The sequence below is a fragment of the Mirounga angustirostris genome, unplaced genomic scaffold (assembly GCF_029215605.1).
Source record: "Mirounga angustirostris isolate CCGP_5_RB_7025 unplaced genomic scaffold, mMirAng1.0.hap1 SCAF_2, whole genome shotgun sequence".
Lineage (NCBI taxonomy): Eukaryota > Metazoa > Chordata > Mammalia > Carnivora > Phocidae > Mirounga > Mirounga angustirostris.
Window position 1 is genome coordinate 176,858,185 of NW_026991710.1, and position 27,205 is coordinate 176,885,389.

General features: G+C 49.1%; 1 protein-coding gene and 1 long non-coding RNA gene across 3 annotated transcripts in view; one reads left to right on the plus strand and one right to left on the minus strand.

Annotated features, from left to right (window-relative positions):
• Positions 1 to 11,536: 11,536 nt before the first annotated feature.
• On the minus strand, positions 11,537 to 13,811 carry LOC129045927 (uncharacterized). Of its 2 annotated transcripts, none has more exons than XR_010409710.1 (3): positions 13,490 to 13,811; positions 12,774 to 12,892; positions 11,537 to 12,554 (listed from the first exon to the last, which is right to left on the minus strand). It is a non-coding gene; the product is annotated as an uncharacterized LOC129045927 (long non-coding RNA). The 2 variants fall into 2 exon arrangements; XR_008506414.2 differs by having other exon boundaries at positions 11,539 to 12,554; positions 13,510 to 13,809.
• An 83-nt stretch (positions 13,812 to 13,894) lies between these two features.
• The window catches only part of PRAG1 (PEAK1 related, kinase-activating pseudokinase 1), a 49,517-nt gene continuing 36,206 nt past the window's right edge, over positions 13,895 to 27,205 (plus strand). Inside the window, exons 1-3 of the mRNA XM_045879758.3 lie at positions 13,895 to 14,114; positions 18,310 to 18,786; positions 20,812 to 22,643. Coding sequence (XP_045735714.1) covers positions 18,478 to 18,786; positions 20,812 to 22,643 — 2,141 coding nt within the window. The 5' untranslated portion in view covers positions 13,895 to 14,114; positions 18,310 to 18,477. The remainder of the gene's footprint in view (positions 14,115 to 18,309; positions 18,787 to 20,811; positions 22,644 to 27,205) is intronic.

Sequence of the window (27,205 nt, forward strand, 5' to 3'; positions counted from 1 at the left end):
TCACTGAGGACAGATTTAAGGAGGCACGTTGACGGTGAACTAGGGTACGGAAGCTGAGGGGAAGACCCAGAGAGATTTGAGGGAATCAGTGGGGTGAGAGAGTATGAACTGCTTCCCTGGAGCCCAAAGGGGGAGTCGAATTACCCTTTGGAGGTAGAAACTGACAACATTTGGAGGAAGTACAATAAGTATTACTTTGCAAAGTAGTTGGAAACCTTATAGAACTTGTTAAAATTAAAAGGTACAGACTAAATATATGTATTATATATATATATATATATTTCAAACGTGTAAATACGACCTCGCAGTTTATACACAGTCAATAGGTTGTTAAGAGAAACTAGGGATGTGTCAGTATCCTGATCTGGTGTTAGCATCACAAAGGGCAACAGTATCTTTTCTTTTCTGAAGTCCATGAGATTACTCTCTAATGATAAAACCCAACGCAGCCAGTCTTGACTTAGGTCTTAGACTGGGGAATCCCATGACACACAGATGACATTTCTGAATACAAATGTTTTCTAACGGCCTCATCCCCTAGATAGGGTCATTTGCTGCTTACAAAGGGTCTGGTTTTCTTTGAAATAACAAGAACTGGCCTTATATTCTCTCTTCATGGTCTTGGGAAGCCATTGCACTTTCTGGTCTGTACATTTCTAGATACTCCTCTTGAAAGGTCTTGGATGATGGAATTTGGGATAAGTGTTGAGAAGATCTTTCTGCTTTACTGTAACATTGGTTAAAAATAAGTGTACTATTAATATGCTGTTTTCATAGATGATTTATTTTTGTATGGAGCGTCACCTTAGAGTATCTCAATTTTAGTTACTTTCTCCTTCTACACCACAGAGAGCCCAGGAGCTGTTGCTACATAATACTAATAAGAAGTTCCAAAGACACTCCTGAGTCCCTATTCCACAAAAAAAAAAAAAAAAAAGAGCGAATTCTGCTTTTTAATTTTTTTAAAGTTTATTTATTTACATATTTATTTATTTAATCTTTACACCCAATGTGAGGCTCGAACTCACAACTCTGAGATCAAGAGTCCTATCCGCTACCAACCAAGCCAGCGAGCGCCCCAGATTCTTCTTTTTTAAACATTCGTTTTATCAAATTAAGGTGTTTTGGGGCTTTTTTTGTGTGTGTGAGCAGGAGATGCGCGTTTCTTACTAATATCTTATTTTTGAAATATTTAAATGCCATGAGAACCACAAAGCACAATTTTTATCACGCTTCCTTTCTTCTAATAGAGAAACAAAATAAACACCTTGGAGGCTTTGATGTTATGCTTAAAGGACAACACATTTACATTTTTCACAAAAGTGTAAACAGGAAAACAGTGTGCCTGGCAGGGGAGGGTGGCTGTAGTAGACACGGGCACGAAGAACAGCATCTTCAGTCACTGTGGCTAAGGGAATAAGGAAATGCCAAAAAGGCCTTTGGGAGAAGTGTATTTGCCCTACGCCTGGAGCAGCCAAAAGAAGGTTTGTTGCAAGCAATGGAAGGGCGAGGAATTGCCTAGCCTCCAGAAGCTAATGTCAACTTGGTGATTGAACTTGCTGTCTACCCTGGGGGTAGACATGTGTGCTGTCTTCAATTTCTTTTTTTTTTTTAAGATTTTTTATTTATTTATTTGACAGAGAGAGACACAGCGAGAGAGGGAACACAAGCAGGGGGAATGGGGGAGGGAGAAGCAGGCTCCCCGCAGAGCAGGGAGCCCGATGAGGGACTTGATCCCGGGACTCCAGGATCATGACCTGAGCCGAAGGCAGTCGCTTAACCAACTGAGCCACCCAGGCACCCTGCTGTCTTCAATTTCTTAACCTCTAGGCTCAGAATAAGAGCAGGGAAGAGGTTAAGGGAATGAGGTTCAGCAGAGACCTCCAGCTTGGCTGCTTTGGGAGCTGCAAGTTTATTGGAGCTAATGACTCAGAATGGTTTTGAACTCTCTGCGGGGTTCATGTCTCCACGGCTTGCCCTGCATTTGGCACAGATACCCAAGCATTGGCTGGAATAACCATGATGATAATACGGTGGAGGAGTCCGTTTCTTTCCTAGTGATTGCCCTTAGGATGAGATGGAGACAAAACCCTCAATTGGTGATCACTCTCATGTGGATTTTAATGGTTCTATAAATGATTAAATTGGACATATTCCAAAGTGGAAAAGTCATAAATAAAATTTAAGATTTTTTTCCTTTCTTTTCTTTTATCCTTTCTTTCTCTCTGCCTCTCTTTTTTTCCCTCTTGCCTCTCCTTGCTTACCTTACCTTACCCTTCCTCCTCCTCCTTCTTCTTCTTTTTTGTTACACTGTTAAGGAAATACCATGGGGATCTCTCATAATATTGAGCTTTATTAAGGAAAGACCTGGAATAAAAAGGCTTGGATTGTAGTCTAAGTGTTCCACCACCTACTAGGTGTATATTCTGGGTGACTACATAGTCTTTTTGAATCCCAGTTTTCTCATCTGTAAACTAGAATTCCTAGGCAGGAACAGGATTCAGCTCTCCTGACTCTCAGCCCAGTGCTCTGTGAGTTTACCCCAGGATCCTACTGGTGCTTTCCTACTTGCCTCCATAATCCTCCTCCAGGTGTCTTTCCTGCAGACCCCTTAACCTCCATCCTTTGCTTTGTCTGCATTCCCTGTGATGCCAGAGGGAACAGCTCACACGCCACAAAAAGGCCTGGAACTTAGTTCTTCCAAATCCATACCGATAAATATCCTGATCCTGCAAGAGTATGACATTAAACCACAACAGAACAGATACCCTTACCCACATCCTGCTTCCGCGTCCCGCTTCACCCTTGCGACCTCAGCCACAATATCAATCATAGGGAAGACCTCGTTAACTCCCTGGGCAGTGGAGTTCCCCTGCTCTGTGACCTTACAGAGTATTGTTCCTTCCAACACCTGTCACAATCGGCCACCAAAAATGCACGCTCTTTACACCTGAAACTAATATAATTATTATATGGTAATGATACTGCAATAAGAAAAATTGTAAAGAAGGGAATATAATTAAAAAGAACGCATAGTCCTGTTTGGCCGTGTCATTGCCCAAACCCCTATGCCCCCCACTCCCCACTATACTCTCCAGTTCAGAAAGTCCAGAAACCTATCTGTTTAGCTCATCACTGTGTCATCAGGGCCTTGCTTAGAGCCTGGCACAGGGGATGACCTCAGTAAGAATGTTCTGAATGAGTGAGTGAATGGATTTAACTTTCTGATGCATGCTCTAACAACACCCACCACTTATGGAGTGTAGTACATTCCAGGTCCTGTAGATTAATTGTTCAGTTCCCCCCCAAATTCATATATTGAAACCTAACCCGCAAGGGGATGGTATTAGGCGGTGGGGTCTTTGGGAGGTGATTAGGTCATGAGAGTGGAACCCTCCTGAATGGGATTATTGTCCTTATAAAGTAGACCCCAGAGGATTTCTTCACTCCTTCCACCATATGAGAACACAGCAAAAAGACAGCCTTCTGTGAATCAGGAAGGGGGCTCTCACCAGACGTTGAAGCTGTCTTGATCTTAGACTTCCCAGCCTCCAGAACTGTGAGAAATAAATGTTTGTTGTTTATGGCACTTTGTTATACTAGACCAAGTGTACTCAGACATCAGGTTCTGAGCTAGGCATTTGACATAGCTTGCTTAATTCTCCAAACAACCTCTTGAGGAAGGTACCACTTACTGTGTTTACAGACAAGGAAATTGAGGCCAGGGAAAGCACCGAGAGGAAACATCCAATCCTGCTTCCAGAGTCAGCAAAGGCTTTCCAAAGGTGGCAACGATAATGCTTATGATAATTTAATTCCTTCCAAGTCTGGCTGAAACCAAATTTAAGTGGCTACCTTCTCTGGCAAGTTAGCATCTCAATAGGGAGAGATAGATAGATAGATAGACAATAGATAGATAGATAGGTATCTCATGTATATGATCACACAATTGATATTTATCAAGGAAGCCTCTATTAACTGTAGGAAATATCAGTTAATATGAGACATAACCATTTGGTATAGATCTGGGCTAAGCTGGTTAACTGTGGAAGGTATGGGGTTTTTTTCCTTTTGCTCCCCCACCCCCACCTGCCACCACACTCAGGATAACCCCTTGGAGATCAGGAACTGTCCCCTTCTGGCTTTCTCAAGATACTGATGCCAATCAGTATCAGTCAAGCAGAGGTCTGGCTGTATTACAGCCCAAAAGATGTGGATCTCTGTATTATCTCCTCTGTCATACAATAACATTGTAATGCCTGTTCTTTCATTGAATTACAAACAAAGCAACACTATGGCCAGTTTTGAAAAGTCACATTTATTTTCTTTCTGGACACTGGCTCTGTGGGATCATGCAAGGGAATGCTGCGGTCATCCCCACTAGGACTCAGTCAGCTGAGTTGGAAGAGATTGTGTGTTTGTGGTTTTCTTTTTCCTTTCTTTTCTTTTCTTTGAAGAAAAGAGATTAGTGAATGCATGTCTGTTTGAAAGCAAATTCCTTTTGGAGCAAAACACCAGAAACGTGCCCTGGTGATGAGTCCTCATCTTGTGAGCCTTGACCTACGGATGAGAATATTAGATAATAAAAGGTTTCTTTTGAGAAGAATCAGAGGTAAAAACTCTACAATTCCCTCATCTCACAAATGCACATTTTTCTTTTTCCCTTTTATGCTCTCGTGCTACATCTTTTTGGAAGCTGTTTTCTCATTCAAACAACTCCTACTGGGCCAGCAAGTCTGGAAGAGCTGCAGGTGTCCCCTGGCCACTGCTTAAAAAGCCTACTTGTTAATCAGCCCCATCACGTGTCTTTTGACCCCTTTCCTGCCCCTCTCTCCACATGTCTCTCCCTGCCAGCCACCACTGCCACTTCTAAAAGGGGAAAAAATACTGAACAGTCAGTCAAAAGAGCTATTATCCTAAAGCCTCCTTAACAAAGCGTGGGGCTTTCCAGTAAATTAGTTGAAGGTTTTGCTCCCCTCCCCCTTTCTAGATATGGTGGTCCCCTCCCCCCATTCATTGGTCACTAACAAAGCTTGGTGACTCTGCTACCTTCTGTGACCACTGGACTTTCCACCAAGCATCCCTGCCGGAGCCTCTCTACCACCCTCTCGATAGGTCAGAACCAGTTAGGGATGTAAATCCACAAGCAGATCAGCCTGACTCCACACAAAGTACAGCAAGGGCAATATTGTGGGCAATGTTGTCTGGGAGTTTAAACAAATAAATAAACCACTTTTCCCCCCCTCCAGTCTTCTATACTTGATTATTGACTGTCTGACAATGCAAGTCCTCCCCACATGAGAATGCTAATTCTAGGACATTCTGACTTGGGGAGAAGTAATTTGCTAGTAAGGGCCAATGTTTGGAGAAGGCTCTGGGGGTGGACAGATAGGTTCTAGACAATCTATGTCAATTACATAGTGTGGGCCTGAAATTGAAGGAAGCTGGCATGAATCTACAGGTCCTAGAAAGGAAGGTTTATTTGCTTCCCCCATGTCACCCTACCCCACCCAGCACAGAAACCAGGTACCATCTGTCCCTTCACTCAGGTCATGCTCTCAGAAACATGAAAGGAGGAAGCGGGTAAAAGTATTTTTGGTTTCACCATGTGGTGGACCATGGAGAGAAGTAAGATGTCCCCAGAGTCACTTGTGCTGTATCAAAATGGGGGATTTTACTCCTAGAAAGGGCCAAAGCTGGTTATTAGCAAAATGCTCTAAGTGTCCAAAAGATTGTCTTTCAATCCTTTTGTGGTATATTTCCTATGGGAACCATAAGGAAAAAAGAAGGGAAAGAGAAAAGACCACCTCACTTTAAGGGTGAATAAGCAAACAGTTTGCTTTTCAACAGGCTTATAAAACTTTACGACAGATGGCAAAAGATGTGTTCTTTTTTAGATAAAAAAAATAGGAAGGTGTCTTTTCTTCTACCATTGAACATTCCTCGGGAAAACTTGATTCAGAACATTGGCTTACCTTTGTAAGTAAAAACCCCTTAGATACAGTCCATATAATGACATTCACATGGCTGGGTTTTGGCAAATGATGACTAGGTCTCGGAGGTAATGTTACACAGAAGCCTTCCGGTAGAAGTCAACAAAAACAATGCAGGGGTCAAGACAGTCAGAAGCCTACTGACCTAGCAAAATGCAAAACCGAAGCTGCCTTGGGGGAGACAAGGGGAGAAGGATGTTCAGCGGTGGGATGGTTGAACGGTAAAGCATGTGATGTTTTCTCATCCATGATTTATCAGGCGGCAAATAGGCCTGGAGTTTCTGTGACTTTATAGAATTAGGGATCGATGTGTTTCCTACAGGAGTTTAAAAACTGATGGTCTTTTGAATGACTAAGGCTCATTGGCTTGGAGATAACATGAGATTTGGGGCACCTGGGTGACTCAGTCAGTTGGGTATCTGACCCTTGATCTCAGTTCAGGTCTTGATCTCGGGCTTGTAAATTCGAGCCCCGTGTTGGGCTCCATGCTGGGTGTGGGAGCCTACTTAAAAAAAAAAAAGAAAGAAAAAGAAAACATGAGACTTCTCAGACCTGTTTCATCTTTCAGACATAGGCAGTTCACTTACAGAAATAGAGGTGTTTCTCTCAATCTCTCTCTCAATTATATGAAATATGCACAACATAAAATATGCCATTTTTACTTTTTAAAATGTACAGTTCTATGGCATTAAGCACATTGACATTGCTATCTAACTATCATCACCATCTGTCTCCAGAACTTTCTCGTCTTCCCAAAAGAAACTGCACCCATTAAGCAGTGATTCCCCACTCACGCTCCTCCCACCCCCAGCAACCACCATTCTGTTTGCTCTCTCCATGAACTTGACTACTCTAGGGACCTCACATAAAATGGTATCATACAGCAATTTTCCTTTTGTGACTGGCTTATCCCACTTGGCGTAATGTCCTCAAGGTTCATCCATGGTGTAGCAGGTGTCTGTTCCCATCGTTTTTAAGGTTGAATCATATTCCATTCTTTCTCTTTTCATAAACAACTTCATTGAGGTATAATTTACATCCCATAAAGTTTGACCCTTTTAAGTGTACAGTTCAACAATTTTAGTCAATTTTTCAAGTTGTGCAATCATGATTCACAATCCAGTTGTAGAACACTTTCATCATCGGAGTAAGATCCCCCATGCCACTGACACTTAGTTTCCGCTCCCAGACCCCCTTCCCACTCCCTGCCCCAGGCAGCCGCACATCAACTTTCTGTCTCTATCAAGTTATTTCTCCTGGATATTTCCTATAAATGGAGTCACACGTGGGCGCCTGGGTGGCTCAGTTGGTTAAGCAACTGCCTTCGGCTCAGGTCATGATCCTGGAGTCCCGGGATCGAGTCCCGCATCGGGCTCCCTGCTCGGCGGGAAGGCTGCTTCTCTCTCTCCTACTCCCTCTGCTTGTGTTCCCTCTCTCGCTGTGTCCCTCTCTCTGTCAATTAAATAAATAAATAAAATCTTGAAAAATAAAATAAATAAATAAATAAATGGAATCACACATTAGGTAATCTTCTGTGCCTGGCTTCTCTCGGTTAGCATAACCTTCTTGAGGTTCATCCGTGTTGTCACGGGTATCAGGGTTTTATTGTTTTATAACTGAATAGTATTTCACTGTATGGACAGACCATGTGCTTATTCATTCACCAGTTGATGGGCATTTGGGTTGTTTGGACTCTTTAGCTCTTACGAATAATGCTGTGTGAACATTTGTGTGCCAGTTTTTGTGTGTACCTAGTTTCATTTCTCTTAGGTAGATGTCTAGGAGGGGAATTGCTGGGCCATAAGACAAAGTTCTGGTTAACTTTTTAGGAAACTGTTAAACTGTTTTCCGAAGTGGCTGTACCATTAAGAGGTTTTCTTTAGGGTAACGAAGCAGATCTTTCAAATGGGTTTGTTTTTTCTTTGTGACTCTTCCTAAAGTCAAATATTCTGCTTCTTTCCAACCCTGGCTCCAGCTCAGTCAGAAAGCCAAGCAGTGGGAGTCATGAATTAATTCCTCAAATAGTTCTTATCTTCACACCCTTAACTCACAGTGAGTCCACATTAAAATGAAACAACCTTGAAAGCTCAGAAGAACAAGGTTATGAAATGGCTCAGAAGACCCTGGGCAAGTCATGTCAGTCATTGAGGACCTCAACGTCTCCATTTGTCCCTGAAGGATTAGACCTGGATGATCTGTCCTGTCCATTAACGACATCTCTGAAATGTATGTGCGCCCAGAACAATCCTTTGGTGGGCTTTGAGGTACATCTTAATTCATACTGTCTGGGTGCGGAGGTAAGGAGTTTCTCAACTATGCAAATGCTAGCACAGGTAAGGAACCAGGAATTCTAACCATGAGGCCTGAAACCAGAGAAAGAGGGAGCTAACAATGAAAGAATGACCATTGTCTTCCTAGGGCAGGTTGAACAAAGGGACATGCTGACCTTATTACAGAAAACTGGCCTTATATTCTTAGCGGACATTAATTAACATGTCTCCTGTATGTCATGCTCTTTGGAGCTGATTTCTGAAAAATCTTTATCTTCCATCTAGAAGCAATAGTGTATATCACTCATTGGCACATTTTCATTTTAGTAACCGTATTATTTTCCTAGGGCTGCTGTAACAAAGTACCAAAAACTGGGTGGCTTAAGACAACAGAAATGTATTGTCTCAAGGTTCTGGAAGCTAGAAGTCTGAGATCAAGGTGGAGGCAAGAGCCAGGCTCTCTCTGATAGCTCTGGTGTAAAACCTTCTCTTGTCTCTTCTAGCTTCTGGTGTATGCTGGCAATTCTTGGCCTTGTTGGGCTTCTAGAAGCATCAATTTAGTCACATGGCCTCTTCTCCCATTGTGTTTTCAAACAGCCTTCCTTTTTTGGGTGTCTGTCTCTTTCCTCCTTTTTATAAGGACACCAGTCACATTGGGTTAGGGACCACCCTAATGACCTTATTTTAACTTGATTACCTCTTTATAGACCCTACTTCCAAATAAGGTCACATTCTGAGAAACTGGGGTTAGGACGTCCATCTATTTTTCGGGGGGAGTGGGAGAACACAATTCAACCTATAACAGTAACATTTTTTTTAAAAAATGAGGTTTGCAATAAGGTATCTATCACCAAATGCATATCTAACTGTGTTTATGCTATAAAAGGAAAAGAAGAAAGTGTTTTCCTTCTTTAATGCTTGACATCTGAGCTCTGTGGCACTTGGGCACAAAGGAAGATCATAACAGTCTTGAACCCTTGGCTCTCAGTCCCATGTGGTTTGAGATTCTGACATCCAGCAGTTATTTAAATAATAGCTTTCAGTTTGGGGGAAAAATCTATTCAGTGCTTGGAATATGATACTGTAAATTATTAAGAATGTCTTATCCATGGAGAATTGCCTAGGATTAAAGTCGGGGGGAGGATGGGACATTGGAAAAGGTTTTTTAAGAAGCTTGGACACAAGGATGTGATGCCATAATCACAGGACAGGGGTTAACCGATAAGATTACTTGAATTTCCACAGCTCAGAGAAGAAAGAGATAAGTTGGGTTGGCAACCAAAAGAGCTGATTATCACTTAGGGAGAAAGAAGGAGGGGAGTGGGGCTGTGTATGCTTGCCAGACCAACCTTTGGCTGGCTCGCTGAGAAGACCAGCCTCCAGCAGCAGAGAGAACTCAGATGAGCTCCTCACAGCAAATTTTCAGAAGACCTTTTTCCTTCCCTTCTTCCCTGTCCAATCCCCTCTGGGGTGGTTTTGGGCACCTGCCCGTGGCTTCCAGAGATTCCATCCTATCTCATCTGTGGCCCGCCCTCCTCCCCCTGTTAAATGCCCTTTTCTGGACTGACAGCCCTACAGAGGAGCCCACCTTTCCCGTCCCATTTTCCTCCCCCCTGATTTCCTTCTTCCATGGGGTCCATTGGAACTTCCTGCCATTGTACACAGAGTAACTAAGAGTTTAAGCTGGTCTCAGACACTCTCCGCCTCACACAATGCACTGCAGCCTGAATTCCCTTCACGTCACCTGCTCCCTAGCTCTTCTCCCTCGTCACACGGCTCTGGGTTTCAGAAAGTCTCACAGAGAGGGGCCACGCTCCTTTTCTCCATGGCCTCTTCTAGATGACCGTGTTTGCCAATGCTTCACCTCTTCATATCATCTCTTCTCCAACGTCCTTCATTTTTTCTCTGGCTCCACATGCCACGGCTGGCAGGGTACCTTCCTTCCCCGGTTGGCTGCCACGCACAGCAGACTCAAGAGACCACAGAGTGAAGTGCGCTGACTTCCTTAGTTGTACTAGCGAAACCATTAGTTTACAAGTCTCTGGAGGCTGAAATTCTGCTGGTTATCTTTGATTCCTTCCCCTCCCCCATAGCAGCACCTACCTGGGAATTTCTGTGAGCCTCATATGAGAAAAGGCATGCAAACCCTTTAGCACACGGGGCCTGATACAGAGCGAGGGCTCCGCAATGTAAGCTATTATTGGTAAATATCTTATTGCCCTCAGTGAATTCCTAAGTAGCCAGTCCCCAGATCTCCCTCTTCATGTCTTTCCAAACCATCCATCCCACATCCCTGTTTTCCATTCCCACTGCCGCCTCCTTTATCACAGCCCCCTTACCTCCCATCTGGACCATAGATAGAAACTCCACGCCAGTCTCCTTGTCTCCGACCTCCTCTCCCACTTCCTAATCTATCTGGGATAGAAGATCCAGGTAGGGCTGATGAAAAACTAACTTCGATGACGTCATTCAGTTGCTCAGAAAAGTCAATGCTCCCCTGTGGGTAGGTTCCCTCCTTCCTGCCAGTCCCACACTGCAGTTTCAGCCTTGTCTCCTATAGCCACGCTCCAGCCAGACCAGATGGGAAATCTCTGCAAAGTCTCCCGCCTCTCCCACGACCATTCCTTTGTGGATACCATTCTCTCAGTCTGGAAAGTCCCCATTGTCCACAAATCGAAATCCTTCTCATCCTCTTAAGCCCCCTGGCTCCATGAAACCACTTTTTGGGTTTCTGGCTTTTCCTTTTTTGAGCCCCCACTGCCCCTGCATCATCTCCGGCTCACTATTTTCCCCGTAGGACCTCATCCAGTGCTTCATAAGTAGAAGGCGCTCAATAAATGTTTGTTGACTAAAACTGAACCTCTTTCTCCCTTTAAGGGGAGAGACACCTCTCTGTTGTTTGGGGTCTATTCTCCGACCGGAGAGAGATCAGGCATGGGATTACTTTGGCCCAATCTTCCCACTGTCCAACCCCTCCAATACCCCATCTAGCCTCTTCTCAGCATATTTTAATGTGGACACTTCCTCATTCTGCCTTTTTGCCTTTCTAATTTCAAACAACTCTAGCTTACCTACCCCCAAAGCACTACCTGTCCCGGCCTTTGTCCTAATTCCCCCCAATTTCACTGCTCTCTTAAACAGACTGGTGCTCATGGACTAAAACCCTGAAGCGACTCGCTCTTCTACAAGGTCTGATCTGTATCAGGGAACCCGAGCCCCGCAGTTAAAAGTGTCATGAAATGGACTGATAAGTAGCTAGAAGCAGAACGCTGTGTATACACAAATGACGTTGCATTGCAGGATGCAGTTTGGGAGTTCGAGCAAGAATTGTTTATTAAAATGCATAAGCTTACCGCAGCTTTACTGAGGAGATAACATACTTAACAGTCACTGGTGGAGCACTGCATAAGAGAATGGGTATTTTATGTGGATCTAAGTGGGTCTTTTGAAGTATTTTTTGATTCTTTTCATTAGGCAAGATGAAGCCATCTTTAAGGCCATGTCGCTGGCATAAAAAGATGCACATGACATGTCAGCAACTACAGTATACGCATTTATTTTGTGTGAGCACAGCAAAACACTTGGGAACATGGTTTATTTCGCAGAAAGACTAAATTAACCCTTCAATTGCCGTCCCATGCCACATAACTGCCAATCTTGTCACACTGCTGCCTTTGCTTCTGATCATTACTTCTTCAGCCTGTCTGTGTCTTAAGGATACATTAAGTAAAGAGAGGAAGATCAAGTGGGAACAAGAAAGCCTTCTATATGCTCAATCCTGTGAGGTGGGTGTCCCCATCCAGGCCTTACAGAGGAAGAACAGTCGCGTCTAGCCTGAATCATGGGAACCAGGAACTTCTCGAATCCCAGGCGTGCGCCATCTCCCACTGTAACTAAACCACACTCACATCCTTATGCCATTTTTGTATTTCTCCAGTGCAGACCACTTTGTACCTATCTGCTTATCAACACCCTCCTCCCCACCGGGTCTTAGTAAAGAGAGGCCTGGCCCCTTCTGTTTTGTTGGATGCTGATGGAGGCTAGCAAGAGTTTTCCTTCCATGTTTGTTCATGTGGTTTCCTCCCACTTTGAGAAGAAAGAAAAATAGGGCTGGACTGCCAGGACTCGGAGAGGGCCGCACAGCAGACTGGGATTGTCCACCAGTGGAGCAGTGCGGTTGTTGCTTCTTCTTTTTTTTTTTTTTGGTTGTTGCTTCTGATCCCAGTGTTGCCACTGTTCAGCTGATGGGCCCTGGCAAATTATGTGGTCCTCTGCATGTCAGCTTTCTTCCCTATAAAATGGGCATGATGTCCCTCTCATGGGGTGGCTTGGCACAGGGTAGGCACTTAACCAGTGTTAGCCCCCCTCCCCCAAATTCTATTCATAGTAAGGAGAAATCCAGACATTGGAGCATGAAGAAGTATTCCTTATATCCCTCTACCTTTCCCCTTTTCTCACACCCAAGCCAAACCTCAAAAACAGGTCTTCTCCCTGTCTCCCCTCCACCTACCTCCTCATCCCCTCAGTCCCGCTGTCACTGCCAGAGCTCATGGAAAGCACAGGAATCTCAAGGGAAACCAATCTTCCTCCTCTCAGCTGGGCGGACACTCAGGGGCTCATCCCTGTGGACTGAAAGGCAGAGGACCTAATCGGAGTTACCTCTCTGGGGAGCAGGAGGGGCAGAGAGGAGGTGTTTTTCCAGGGTCTTCTTCCCATTCCCTTTCACTACATTGCCCCCACCCAGGGAGGCTCAAGGTGGTGACTCTGGCGCTCGCTAACTCTCTGAGGAAACACCCAGGTCAAGGTGCGAGCCTGTCATAAGGCAGCCGGAGGAAGGGAGGGGACTGACTAGGTAGTATGCTGTCATACTCTCCGTGACAAGAGTTTTTAGCCCAGGGACTATCTCGAACTCAGTCTATCTCTGTGAGTGAGATAGGGGAAACTGTAAACCCAGGTGTAAATTGGCCCGCGGAGGACCGGGATGTCGGTCCGGGCGAGGTGGAGGACCAGCTCTCTCCAGTCCAACCCTTCATTCTACATCCAGAAAACTAAAGTTCCTGGGGGTGAAGCAATGTGCCTGACGCTCCGTCCCAGGACTGAGCGGGACCTGGAATCCGCCGTCGGGATTCCCAGTCCGGCTCCCTCGCGCCCCACGCTCCTCCCCCGCCACCGTAATGGACAATATCGGTGCCCACGCAGCTTGGGCGACCCGGCTCGGCTCCCGACCTCACTATTCCACTCCCGACCTCTCGCTTTCTCGTTCCCGCGCCGCAGCTCTCGGGCTTTAACCGCCCCGGGGTCTCGCAGAGCCGGCTGGACGAAGGGAGGCAGGACACCTACGATACCTCCACAGACACTGTGGTCAGAGGAAGGCTGCGAACGCCGATCGCCGCCTCCGGGGCGGGCGCAGGTGCGGGCTCGGCTCGCGGGTCGGAAGGCGCCCAGTCCCGGGCCAGGGGCGGGGCCTCCCCGCCGAGAGAGGCCGGGCGGGTGGGCGAGGGAGGGGCGGGGCGGGGCGGGGCGAGTTTGGAGCGCTCGGGGCGGGAGAGCAGCAGCCCGCCGGCGGGGAGCCCGAGGCACGCGGGCCTGGGCGGGGGCGCGCGGGGGGCGCGGGCGGCGGCGGGGGCTGCGGAGGTGCGGCGGGGGCCTGGGCGCGCGGCGTAACCGGAGGCGGAGGGGGCGGAGCCGCGCTCGCAGCTGCCACCCGGCCTCCCGGCCCCGGCAGAGGACACCCGCCCGCCGCCGGGCACGCACCGCGCGCACTCACTCTCCAAACAATGCTCCGAGGCGCCCGGCGGGGCGGCTGGCGGCTCGGCGACCGCCGGCGAGGCCGGGGGAGCGCGGCCCCGAGGTGAGCCAGCGCGACGCGTTCTCCAAACCCAGGCTCTTTTTGTCTTGGCGAACGTGGCCGCGGAGGGGAGCTCCGGCCGAGCGCCGCGGCCGCCGAGAGGGCGACCCCCCTGTCGGCGTCCCCCGGGGTGACAGGCGGCCGCTGGCGGAGGGTGGGGCGTCCGGACCGCGTGCGCCCGGGGTTGTGCTCCAGGTTGGAGGCGCTGAGCCTGGAGCACGCGGGAGCCGGAGGGGTGTTTTCGATTCATTTGAGAATCGCGCTTTTTTAAAACGGGGGAAACTTTCCTTCGAGTTCGGGGAGGGGAAACCGACTGTTCAGCTGGGCTTGCTGGGCTTGCTGGGCTTGCTGTTCTGTTTGGGGCAAGAGACTGAAGCGCTTTGCGAGTTGCTAATGGGGAAGACTTCGTTTCTGCGGCGGGAGTCCTGTCAAAGGAGCAGAGAGGGAGAGGCCGCCGGGGCTGCGAGGACCGGGATCCCGGGGGCGAGATGGTTTGGGGCCCCAGGGTAGCCGCCTCCTGTGTTGCCCCGAGTTAGATGGCAGCCTCTGAGCCCCCAGAGGGCACAAGATGATGCCTTTCTCCCGAGCCCCGGCTGAGCCCTCTGAAAGGCGTACTGTGGGCACGTTCTTAACCTTTGCTTGTGCTGCTCGTGTCCCCAGCCGGACACACACACACACACACACACGCACACACGCACTCAGAAAATAGAACCTCTCCACCTCTCCACTTTCAGGTCCTGTAAATGGGAATGGAGGCAGGGCCGGCTAAATGTGTTTATTTTTCTCAGGTAGAGCTCAGCCAGCGAGGGCATGGCTTTGCAGAGCTGTAAAGGGAAGCCCAAAGGTCTACGGGCCAGGAGTTTTGCAATGAGATCAGGGCAGAGTCAGGTTCCATGGACCTTATTGATCACTGGCCTAAACAATGGTAGCAGCCTTTTTCCCTTTTTCAGAGGGAAATTTGACAGGAAGCCCTGGGGAATTCTGCAGCTACTTTGTTATCAGGGGATCCTGTGGAATTCGGCTATCCTCCTTACTGGTTTAGGCTGTAGGAGGTCTAACCCATGAAAATCACATTCCTACTGCTGAGATTAGATTACATTGCATTGGAGAAGGAAAAAATAAAATAAAAAGTTGGGCGAATATCATGATACCCTCTGGGTGTGTGTGTGTTGGGCGGGTGTTGGGGAGGTGTGTTAAGGTTGTCACTTTGTTCTTTCTGCCTGGGCAACCCCTACCAGTCGAGTATTGAAATCCAGACATTTTCCATATGTACTTTTCTTTTTCAGTGTTGCATTAATTTAATTGTTCTATATATATACGTGTGTATATATATATATATACACACGTATATATATATATATAACAATGCATACATATATATTTATTTATTAGATGAGTCTTTTCTGGAATTCCGTCCCTTCAGGGTAAGGCATTAACAACCTTTGATGCAAGTGTAAGGGGCATTTTGAGCCAAAAGGTTTAGTTTTATGGATCTGGCCACCATTCTTCAGATTCTTTTTAAATGGGATGGGAGTGTGTCTGACAACTTCAGTCTTGCAAATTGTAGCCACAAATCTAGTGCAGAAGTTTGCAGAGGCAAAGCTATTTTTCATGACTTGGATCAGAAAGAATGCTGGGACCTTTTTCTAATCTTACACTGCTGCCTCCCACTGAAATGGGGGAATTTGCATAATTCTGGGGGCTGCCTCCCCTCTGAGGTAAGGGATGTGGGCTGGAAGGTACCATTCCCAGGCTGTGGAGAGTTGGCACTGGTAGGCAAAGTACTGTTGCTGTTTGTGTGTGCCACTTGAGTTTTTCACCATCTCTCACTGAAAACAAATAGGAGATAATTCCAGGCATAGAGCTCTCTAGACAGAACTGGAAAAGCATCTTTTCTGGCTTGATGTGGTGGTAAATTTCTGTTTGCTGTGACTGAGAAACCAGTTTTAACAGGATGCAGTGAGTCAATGATGGTGGAAGGCTAGCGCTTCATTCTGTTCTCTTATTCAAAGCCTTCCCCTAAAAACCTTTGCCTCTCTGAGCCGTCGTGTGGAGAGCTGTGCCCGCGTCAGAGAATTTCAGAGCTGGGCATGGGAGCAGAGAGCGTGCGTAAGCTGGGGAAGGTTCTGAAGGAGGCTTCCCATACCTCAGTCATCCAGAGCCGACCCAAAGTCCCAGGGCTGTTGTGGGCCATCGGGGACAAAGAATGGGGTGCTCTGGAACCAGGCAGACATGACAAGTTTGTGCTCTCGGTTGCCTGTTGGGGGAGGCAATGAAGGGTGGGTGGCCACCCCAGACTGCCTCTTTGTGTGCCTGTGGTAGCCGTGAGGAAGTGGTTGGACACCCACCTCCACAGAGAGCTCAGCCTTATAAGGAGCTGCAGGAACGTGAAAGGCCCACACAGAACGGGTTTCTGAGTTTTCTTTCCCTGTCCCATCAAGGGGGCTCGGGAGCCTTTGCCTGCAGTAAAGGGGAGCCTCTCTTTCCCTGTGGTCAGGAAGCCAACAGCTCTCTATGAAAGGACCAACTCCCCACTTTGGGGCAGGGATATGGACCCCTGCTCTCTGAATACCAGTGTGCTTCTTCCACTCCCCCTCCCCCCAAAATTTAGCAGCAGAGCCTAAAGCTCTCCCTGGCTCAAGACTGTGGGAGGAAGAAAAATCCTTGCTATCCTCCTCTGCTTGTTGAAGCTTAGTGACCTCTTCTGGGGAGCTTGGTGAGGCATGAACCTGCTACTTGGGTGTATTTAGGGGAGGAGAAGAACCTAACCCACAATCATCTTAAAGAGAGGGATGCATAAGCCCCTACCGACAGTTGCGGAAAGACAAACACTTGTCTTTTTCTCAGAGTGTTTATTTAGCTTCAGGATGCGGTGGCTTCACGGTGAACTTTGGAGGGAGAGGAGGTAAATTTAGCTCCGGTGCTTGTGAATAAGCATGCCTGTCTGTGAGTGTGGGACGCTGGAAAGAGAGCACTCTCCACAAAGATGCTGGAGTGGGCTCCTGGCTCACTCCACCCGGTTAGCCCTGATGATAGTTTAGAGGGCATCTGCCCCAAAGCAAGTTCTCACTGGAGGAGAGTGGGGAGCAAACCCCAGGGCAAAGCTCCCTTTTTGATGAGAATCTGATCGCCTGACGTTTGTAGAGCTGATTTTCTCATGGACATTTTCCTTATGAGGAGGTCAGTTCATTTAAACGAGGAAAGAAGGACGACGAGCAGCAAACAGGTGATGGGCAGCCACTCTGTAGAATGAATGACGTGATGAGTTGAGGGGCTGCCAGCAGTTGACCTTGCCTTCTACAACCACCCAGCTCCCTGTGTCTGCTGGACAGGTCGTAGTTATGTCATTGCCGTTGTTTCTCCATCTCTAAAATGGGGATAACAGCTACCTGCCAGGGTGTTATTCAGGCTAATTGGTTCATATCTGCAACCCTTTGAGTTCATCTTCAACAGGTGAATTTACTAGGTTCTCTGGGCAAACTCTCTGCTCCCTATTGGACTGTCAGAGACAACTCTTGCAATAAGCAGACTGCCTTACCCCCAGGGCTATCATAGGGGAAAAGAATTGTGTGATAATCTCTTCCTTCTGTTATATTTTACTCGGCCACCCTTAGACCAGAGGGCTGTGGTAATAAGGCATTTCTCTTTCTGTTTCCCTCCTTGGCCTACGGCCCTGGCTCTGTTGACCTCACTGAGCACCGGGTTGAGTAACGTCTATGAAGTAAGGGGAGGAGGGCGGATTCTCAAGATGCTGGACCTCCTGACACGGTTCCCCTGAGGGGCAGGCTGGCCCCACACCTCTCCCCTTTCTCATCCACCGAGTGTCCCCCTGGCCAGAAGTATGGCTTCCAGCACTGGGCTCAGGGCCCAGGCCTACCTGCCCCCTCACACAGTCCTTGGTGAAAAGCTCTGGCTTGTCCTCTGGAAACCACCATTTTTATCTGCTGTACTACGTTGTGGTTCTTGTCCCAAGCTCTAGATCCCTTCAGCCCTGGGGACTGAAATGCCCGCTCTGCTCGGTACTCCCGTCACAGAGTTGTGTTTAGTTTTCACAGCTTCTGATAAGGCCGCACCACCAGAGAGTGACTAAGAGCCTTATGACAAATAGGTGAGGGCCTCCGAATACATGGAATGCTAATCTCTACCTTTTTCTTCTCCTTCTTTCCCCCTTCCCCCACCTACTACTCCCCCTTGGAAGACTCAGCCTCTCGCTGGTAGTGCGGCCATCCTCAGGTCGGGCAGCTCTCTGACAGGCCCAGTGTTCTGCTTGCTGTCTCGGGAAGCCGCCCTGCGACCCGCATCTGCCTCCCAGGAGACCACGCCGGAGAGCCGAGCGCAAGATGAGCCAGCGCGCCGTGGGCTCAAGATGCACCGGACCGTCCGACTGAGCCCCGAGAGCCCGAAGATGTCTGCGTGCGGTGACTTTGTGGAACACATCTGGAAGCCCGGGTCCTGCAAGAACTGCTTCTGCTTGAGGAGTGACCACCAGCTGGCGCCCGGCCACCTGCCCCCTCCGCCTCGCCTGCCCCCCAGGCCCGACAACTGCCGCCTGGAAGATGAAGGCGTGAACGGCTCGCCCTACTCCAAGCCCACCATCGCCGTGAAGCCCACCATGATGAGCCCCGACACCTCCGATGTGTGGACAGAGGCGAACCTGAGTGCCGACGTCTCGCAGGTGAGGCTGACTAACCCCGGTGGTATTTTTACAGGGGCTGCTCTTGTTGTAACACTGGGTGGCTGGCCAGCAGCCAGGGAGGGCTGTTAGAGCATGGCTCCCGCGGGACGGCCTCCCATCAGCCTGCCCCACGACTGCTCCTTCCTGACTCCTGCCCTCCTTTCCTATCCGCCCTCCCTTCCATCTGTCCCTTTAGGCTGAGAACCATCAGTCCAGTCCCTCCAGTGGCATCGGAGATTGTCTTAATTATATATCTGGAGGCACGCAAAAATGCAGCTTTTTTTTTTTTAAAAAGGTTTTTAAAGTTTTTTCATCAATCGTTTAAAATGCATACACGAGTAGCAATGATTGCATAACAAATGCTCTGTGTCCACAGCCCGTTACCATGAGTGTCCACAGATCAACGCATGACCCCGTCTTGCTTCCTCTCTGCCCCCAGCCCCACCCTTCCCTCCCTGTGATTTTAAAGCAAACCCCAGATGTCGTGTCATTTCCATCCATGTCTTTAAAAAAATAAAGTCTTCCTAAAAAAGAGAACCACAATGTCATGATCCCACTTAACGTGTTAGCAATAATTTCTTCATATCCAGTTCCCAGCCGGGGTTCATGTTTCCAGTTGTGAAGCTTGGATTTTAGCAGCTTTGAACTGGGATCACCAGAGACAGTTATATCCCTAGAGATTAGACCGTTCTGCTCATCTCCCACAGGTCCCCCTTACAAAGGTATAATTCTTTAGAGGGCACGTAGAGCCTGCTGCCTCTAGACAGGGTCTAGGAAGCTGGAAGTCTAGGACATCTAAGAACTGCTTGGGACTTGTTTGACCCTTTTGCCTATTCTAGTTTTCCTAAACCATCATGATGAGTGGATCAGGAAGGCTGTTTGAGCCTATGTGAAATCAGAGGTCAGTTTTAAATTAGAGGAGGCTTAACTGAGGAGAGACATTTCCTGTGGTTCTGCTTAGCTCCATGTTCCTCCAGAACCGCTCCATTGGTCATAAGCTGGTTACACCCATTCACCAGGCTGTGCTCAGTACCTTCGGTCTTTATAGATGTAAGCTAGGGACTCCCTCAGCTCAGAATCATCTTGGAAAGGAGGCGAATGCCGGCCCAACTTTGAGGCTGCTTCTAAAAGTTTTGGGGTAGGGGGAGACTTTAGAAGGGAAGGACAAGGGGACCATGACTTCAGTGATGGGAATGACCAGTCCACATCTTAAGATTTTACTCATTTTAGAGAGAGAGAGAGAGAGAGTGTGTGCACGAGTGGGGGAAGGGGCAGAGGGAGAAAGAGAATCTCCAGTAGACTCTGTACTTAGCATAGAGCCCGATATGGGGCTTGATCTCAAGAAATCAAGAGTTGGATGCTTAACCAACTGAGCCACCCAGGCATCCCATGACCAACCCATATCTTTGTCTCGGGGCTCAACTAGTCCAGCCACTTCTGCAGGCTCCGGCTGAAGTCACTGCCTGTAACTTGGAGAGGGAGCAGCTCTTTGGCATGGCCCAGGGAGCAGCAAGGTCGCTGGGGACCCAGCTCAGAAACCACCCCTCACTCTCCTGCCCCAGCACCCACCCGAGCTGTTTTAAAAAGCCCCATGACCTTGGTTTCTTCAGGATTATACTGTGACACGGTTATCAAGACAACTAACAAACATAAAACAAAAATGCAACCAAACTCAACACTCTGTTTTCGAAGCTCTTAGGAGAATTTATCTCGTCGGGCCATTTTGAGGGAGAAGGCAGAATGTTCTTTTTGAGAGGTTTGTTGTTTTTTCTCCCCGCCCCCCACCTCACAGACTTAAGCCAGCCAGACCCCGGGTGGGAAACGCAGCTCAGTGTATGGGAAGACCCCTGGCTCCGGGGGGGTGGGGGAGGTCCCCAGCAATGAAGAGAGTCCGTGGGGAGATCAGGGCTCCCTCCCTGCAGCATGGAAGACCGTTGACAATGTCGTGGCACTCTCCTCTCACGGTTTCTCTCTTTTTTCTCTGACAAGGTCTAATGTAAGTCTTTTAACCTTGGGGCTGTGTAGGTCATCTGGAGACGAGCCCCCGGCAAGCTCCCCCTCCCGAAGCAGGACGACGTGCCGCTAGTTTACCTGGGCAGCTTCCGTGGTGCCCAGAAGCCGGCCGGGCCCTCTGCCTCCACAGATGGCCTCGCTCGCTGCCCCCCGGCCTATGCCGTGGTGGGCCTGCACAGCCTAGAGGCCCGGGGGCAGCGGACCACTGCCTTCCACCCAGTGAGTTTCTCCAGTGAGAAGGTTGGGCGAGAAGATAAACCCATGTTTCCCTACCAAGAGCTGACCTCCGCTCAGGAGAGCTTCCGCCAGAAGGTAGCTGCCTTTGCTGGCATGACGTCTGGCTGTCACAAGGGCCCCGGGCCCTGCCCCTCTCCACAGCCCCTGCGGGAGTCCCTGCCCTCGGAGGACGACAGCGATCAGAGGTGCTCACCTTCGGGGGACAGCGAAGGGGGAGAGTATTGCTCCATCCTGGACTGTTGCCCCGGGAACCCCGTTGCCACGGCCACCTCACAGGCTGAGAGTTCTCGGGGCGGACCTGGCAGAGGGGACCGCTCACCACTGTGCTGGGAGCAGGGCGTGTGTGGGGGCCCCCCTGAGGAGGAGAAGCAGGTTCTGAGCTTCCCGAGGGAGTGCTGTAGCCAGGGCCCAGCCGAGAACCCGCCCCGCCTGGGTCCCAAGAAGCTGTCCCTTACCTCAGAGGCCGCCAGTTCTTCGGATGGCCTCTCCTGTGGGAGTGCCAGCAGTGGGGCCAGCAGCCCCTTCACCCCCCATCTTGAGAGTGATTACTGCTCCCTCGTGAAGGAGACTGTGCCAGGGAAGGAGCAGGACTCAGGCTGCCACGTGCTGACCTCTACCAGGTGCCTTGGACTGACGGGGGAGCCCCAGCCTCCAGCCCACCCCAGGGAGGCGGTACAGCCTGAACCCATCTATGCTGAGAGCACCAAGAGGAAGAAGGCGGTTCCAGCACCTTCCAAGCCACAGGCCGCAGCGGAACAGGCAGCAGCTGCTCGGGGCCAGGGCCAGGTACGGACAGCTAATGCCTGGGCTCAGAAAGCAGCATCTGGCTGGGGCCGGGACAGGGAAGGCCCAGATATGGCTCCCCAGGTGGCAGCCACCATCACAGTCATGGCAGCCCATCCAGAAGAGGACCACCGGACAATCTACCTGAGCAGCCCCGACTCCGCCGTGGGGGTCCAGTGGCCACGCGGGCCTGTGAGCCAGGACTCTGAGGCAGGTGAAGAGGAGACTGCAGCTGGGCAGGGGCTGAGCTCCAGAGAAAGCCACCGTCCCGACGTGAGTGAGAACACGCCCAAGGGGAAGCCTGCCATTCCCCCCAAGCTGTCCAAGAGTAGCCCCGGAGGGTCCCCAGTGTCCCCCTCTGCCTCCCCACTGTCTGACCTCAGCGAGGGGAGCTCCGCTGGTGGTACGGGGCCCCAGACTTCCTCCAGGGGCCCCACTGACTCTGCTTCTTCCTGCCGGGCCAGTGGCGTCGCCGCCGGTGACTCTGTCCGGTGCCACCCCCCAGCTGCCACCGCCTCAGCCTTGGACCAGAGGAGGCCCCGGTACCAGACGGGGGCCTGGAGCCGTCAGTGCCGGATAGAGGAAGAGGAGGAGGTGGAACAGGAGTTGTTGAGTCAAAGCTGGGGAAGAGAGATGGAAAACGGCACCGCAGACCCCTCCAACTCCTCCGCGTGGCACTGTCTCCGCCCCACAGACGGCGGCTCCGGGCAAAGCAGCAAAGTGGGCACCGGGATGAGCAAATCGGCCTCTTTTGCCTTTGAGTTCCCCAAGGACAGGAGTGGGATTGAGGTATTCTCACCTCCGCCGCCGCCTCCGAAGTCGCGGTGAGTATGATGGTCTGTGTGTAACTCGGGGCCCTTCCAGAAACCTCTGCTGTTGCCCTTTACCGAAAGCCCTCAGGCCCAAGCCCTGAGTCCTGCGCGCTGGGCACCAGCGTCCGCCCAAAGGCCCTTGTGCCTTTATGTAAGTTCTGGGTTGTTCGTGTTCATGCTCAGCAAACAAGCCCCCAGGCGGTGCCCTGCCCGGGATTGGCTTTTTGAAATGACTCTTTCCAAGAAGCACTGCCAAGCTGTTCCTCTCTCCTGGTGCTCAGAGTTGTCGAAGCTGGTACTCTTTTCCTCCCCGTCTCTCTGAAGTCTCCCTAGCAGGCTTTTTCGGGGAAACGCTGAGATTCACCATTTATTTAGACACGCAAAAGAAGGCCAGGGAAGGTTGTCCTGTGGCATTTGGAGAGGCAAGGAGACGGGGAGGCCCACGGGCACTGCCAAATGTGTGCTCCAGAAACAGTTAGGCCTTGGAGCCAAGAGCAGGGTAGTAGGAGGCTCTGCACGTGGTTAGTAACCTTCAGACGTGGATTTTTACCGGGGTTGGGGGGGGGAAGAAGGAGTTCGTTTTAGCATATGCTGAAATCAACAGCTTTCTCCACTGCTTCACTGCTGTCTCCTGCCAGTTTAAAGTACCTTCCAAAGGCCCAAGAAAAATAAGTGCGTTTTTAAAGGTATTGCGTTGTGCATGGAATTTAAATGGGGGGGGGGGGGGGACGGAATTTCCCTCTCATTCCAGCAAGATGGATTCCTATCAGGGAAAGGAGAAACCTGCTGTGTGTTTTGTTTTTGTTTTTGTTTTTTAAGTGACAGCCTTTCCAACAGACTTTTTCTAGTTGTGTCGTTTCCAGTGATTCTGTTTCAGCTCCCGTGCCTCCGGGCTGTTGCCGGAAGCAGGGAGCTGACCACAGAGACATGCAGCTGTGACACTTGACTTTGAACATCAAGGCGTCTCAGGCTGTGATGCTCTCTAACGTGGGCTTTTTCTGTGACCACTGCTTTGTTCTGGTATTGCACTGGCCACCTGCCATGCGGCGTAGACATCCTCCAGATCCTCAGGTGATTTGCAGACTCCTTTTGGCTACAGTTTTAACTTCCCGAGTGAATGAGGGATCCAGCAGCTAAGAATAGCTCCCATTTATATGGCGCTCACTGTGGGCCCCTTGTGGATCTAAGGGATTTAGACCTGTTAACTCCTTTGATCCTCAGAACAGCCCCAGGAGGTAGGAATTACCATTCCCAATTTACAGAAGACAAAACAGAGATAGGAGGAGCTGAAGTCACCTGCCAAGGTCACACCGTTGTGTCTGGCCGGCGCTGCTCCTAAACACATAGGGCACTTCAGCAGGTGGTGTAGGAAGTGAACAAGGCATGAGAGTAAAACATGGGCATTGGCTCTGTCTGCCTCAGGCCTGGGTAGGTTAGTGGAAGTATGGGCTTTGAACTTGACCAGAAAATCAAGTTCATACTGCATCTGTCTTATCTATGGGCTGAGTGATCTTGAGCAAAGCCACTTACCGTGACCGAGCCTCCCTAAAACCGCATGGGAATAACAATGCTTTTATAACACCCTGTTGTTGAAAGACTCAAGTGAGAGGAACAGACTCCAGTAGAGGGGTTCATTATTATGCAGGCAAGGGCCCCCTGGAGCTATTGTTTGTACAGGGACACTAGCACCCTATGGGAACCTCCTGGCCCACTCCTAGGCCTACCACCTGAACACCACCTAGTTCCTTAGGGAAGAAACTAAACCTTTCTCATGGGAGAATTAAGGGCTTGGAGGAACCCCAGTCACCACAGCAACCTGACTCAGGTAGGGTTTGCATTAGCGTCTGGGTTGAGATCAGAGTTTTTTGGCCTGGTTTGTTATGATAAAACCATTGGATTATATATGTAGCTCAAACCAGGTGGGAATCTCAGAGGTTCTGGGTTCCAACTCTTAAAAACAAACAAACAAACAAACAAAAACCAAGCAAACCAAAAAAGTTCTTATTTTCAGGACTTTTGGGGAAAAAAATCTGGGAAATAAAATTAGCTTAAGGGAACCCAGAAAAGAGCAAAGAGCACCTGGCACTATTTAAAATAAAACAAACTCATATATATTTTCATTTGGGGAAGATGTTTTAAGCATTATTGACATCTCTTGAATCATCACATCTGCCTCGTGAGGAGATGAGGGCGGGCTTGGGACCATAAGTTGACTTTTAATTCTGGAACTCAGTACTTACTGAATCCCTCTGAGGAAGGTGCCAGAAACCCACAGCCTTCGAATCTAGCAGGTCAGGGTGATGGCAAATTGGACTGTTCGTGGGAACACAGCCCACAGTTGATCCAGGACCAACAGCAGTACCACACTGGTAACTATGGCAGGCTGATGTCAATTTTCCAAGATGGAAAATGTTAGCAGGTCTTTGAATGACATTGAAGATTAACTCAGTTTCTTTGCACGACCCATCTGTGTGTCCTATTTCGAAGAATCAGCCTCACCCGCAAACAAAACTAGCGACTCTCCTGACGCGTGTTAAGTACACTCAACGCTCTGGAGAAAGGGGTTGTTTCATGCAGGACGGTGTTACTTTTCACTTACACGCACTTAGATCCTTCTGCTTTCTTGGGCTATTATGGAAGAACAAAGAATCACTTTCTGGTTTGCCTAATGGTCCTGCTTTACAAAACTGACTGTGGCGCGGAGTTTTAAAAAAAAAAAAAAAAAAAACGATGTTGAGAATGACGTGACTTTCCTATGGTGTTGTTTTGGATGTTTGGCAGTACCTTCTCTGTCTGAGATGCTGTCCTCTGTAAGCTCCCATTAGGGGTCTGGAGAAGATTCTTGCTGTAATGCCATGAAGGACAGAGGCTCTCAATGCCCATGTCATACCCTTCAGAGGTATTTAAGCGCACTCAGTGTACCTCCTAGCAGATGAGGCACGGTCTGGGGCCACCACGGATCCACCTACACGTTCGGGCTCACCAGCTTAGACTGACGGACCTCACCGAGTCTCTGGGTCAATTTAGTGCCCCAACTTAGGGCAGAGTTCGGAGGTGAGGGTTGACAAGTCCTGCTGGCTAGGAGGCTAAAACCTACGGGGAAACAAGCGTGGACTTCTTAGTTTCAATGTCACATTCAAGACTTAAAGGCAGTTTCTTGAGAGTGGCAGCGCCTGGGGACATAATTAAGATGCAGAAGAATCAAATTTATTTCTGCCTTTTATTTCTTCGCAGATGCAAACCTGGTTTTAAAAGACTTCGGCTTTTGAGTGACAAGGTCAGTTGAGGGAGACTCCTCTGATTAGTGCGGACAGGAATTTCACAGAAAAACCCCAAATTAGGATGAGAGGCCTGAACTCAGAGGAGGAGCGAGAGCATGGCAGGTGAACAAGAACTAAGACCGGTTTATATGGTTTCAGAGGCCAAAGGTCTGGCCCCAGGTGAGGCTAACCAAGAGAAGAGTTTCCCCAAGAAAGTGAGAGAGGTTTACTTTTGAAGTCGTCACTCATGCTCATCGTAATTTTAACCCACTACTTAGTTACATTCTCCCGATCCTCTGCGGGGATTCTGGGGAGCAGAGACCGAGTCTATCTTTGGGCTCTTGCTCGTTCTTGATTCCCCGCTCACCTTCCCCCGTCACTTCTCGGCAGACAGGTGCTGACAGGGTCACAGATGGAGCTGTTCTGTCCACAGAAGTGGCCACTGGGCCATTGGAATCAAGATCAAAATGACTTCATTCTGTGGTCTCTTGGTAACATGGTCTCTCAGCATGAGCCCCAAGGATGGGAGTAGAATGATAGAGATTGCTATTTATCTCCAGACTCCATATCCGATCTGAGTTAAGCTCCGGATGCTTTATTCTTGAGGCATTTTCTGCTACAGTGGATTCTGGTAGAATGGTAACAATTTACTAGGAAATCCTATGGTCTTGATGTGTAATGGGGCTTTTCTGTGTGGCATTTTGAAAATCACAGTTTATATTAGAAAGCACTCTATGTGCTTTGAGAATCTTCTCTATGTTTAGCCTCTTTGACAAAGCTGAAATAAGTTGGCTGGTGGTCGGATCGATCCAGGGAAGACTGAATCCTGGGGATACTTCAGGGAGAGAGATTGCTCCCGCATGTACACACAGAGTTTGGCAAACAGAACGAAGCACGTCAGCAACGCACGTTTATATTCTGCTCCCTGCCAGGGGCAAATTAATAGTTGGCCTCTTCCCCTGAGTTTGTGGATAGAACCTGAAAACACTGGACATCGAATGATGCTGTCTGGACCAGGGAGAATCAAAATTGATTTCTGTATTTCCAGTCTGTAATTAAAAAAGAAAAATCACTGAGTTGAACAGTAGTCTATTTCAAATATGTTGGAACTTCTCTCCGTTTTGGAGCATGCATCCACGGCTAAGGGTAGGGATTCGGTTTTCTTTCTGTAATTCATCAGGTGTCTCCTAAGTGCCTACCTTCCATTATGCTCTGTATAAGGTGCTACAACGTCAGTGACTGGGTTCTGCCCCTTAAGGCCCCTGAGGGTTGAGTGGGTATAAATTAAATCAGCAGATGTGTCGTATGACCACC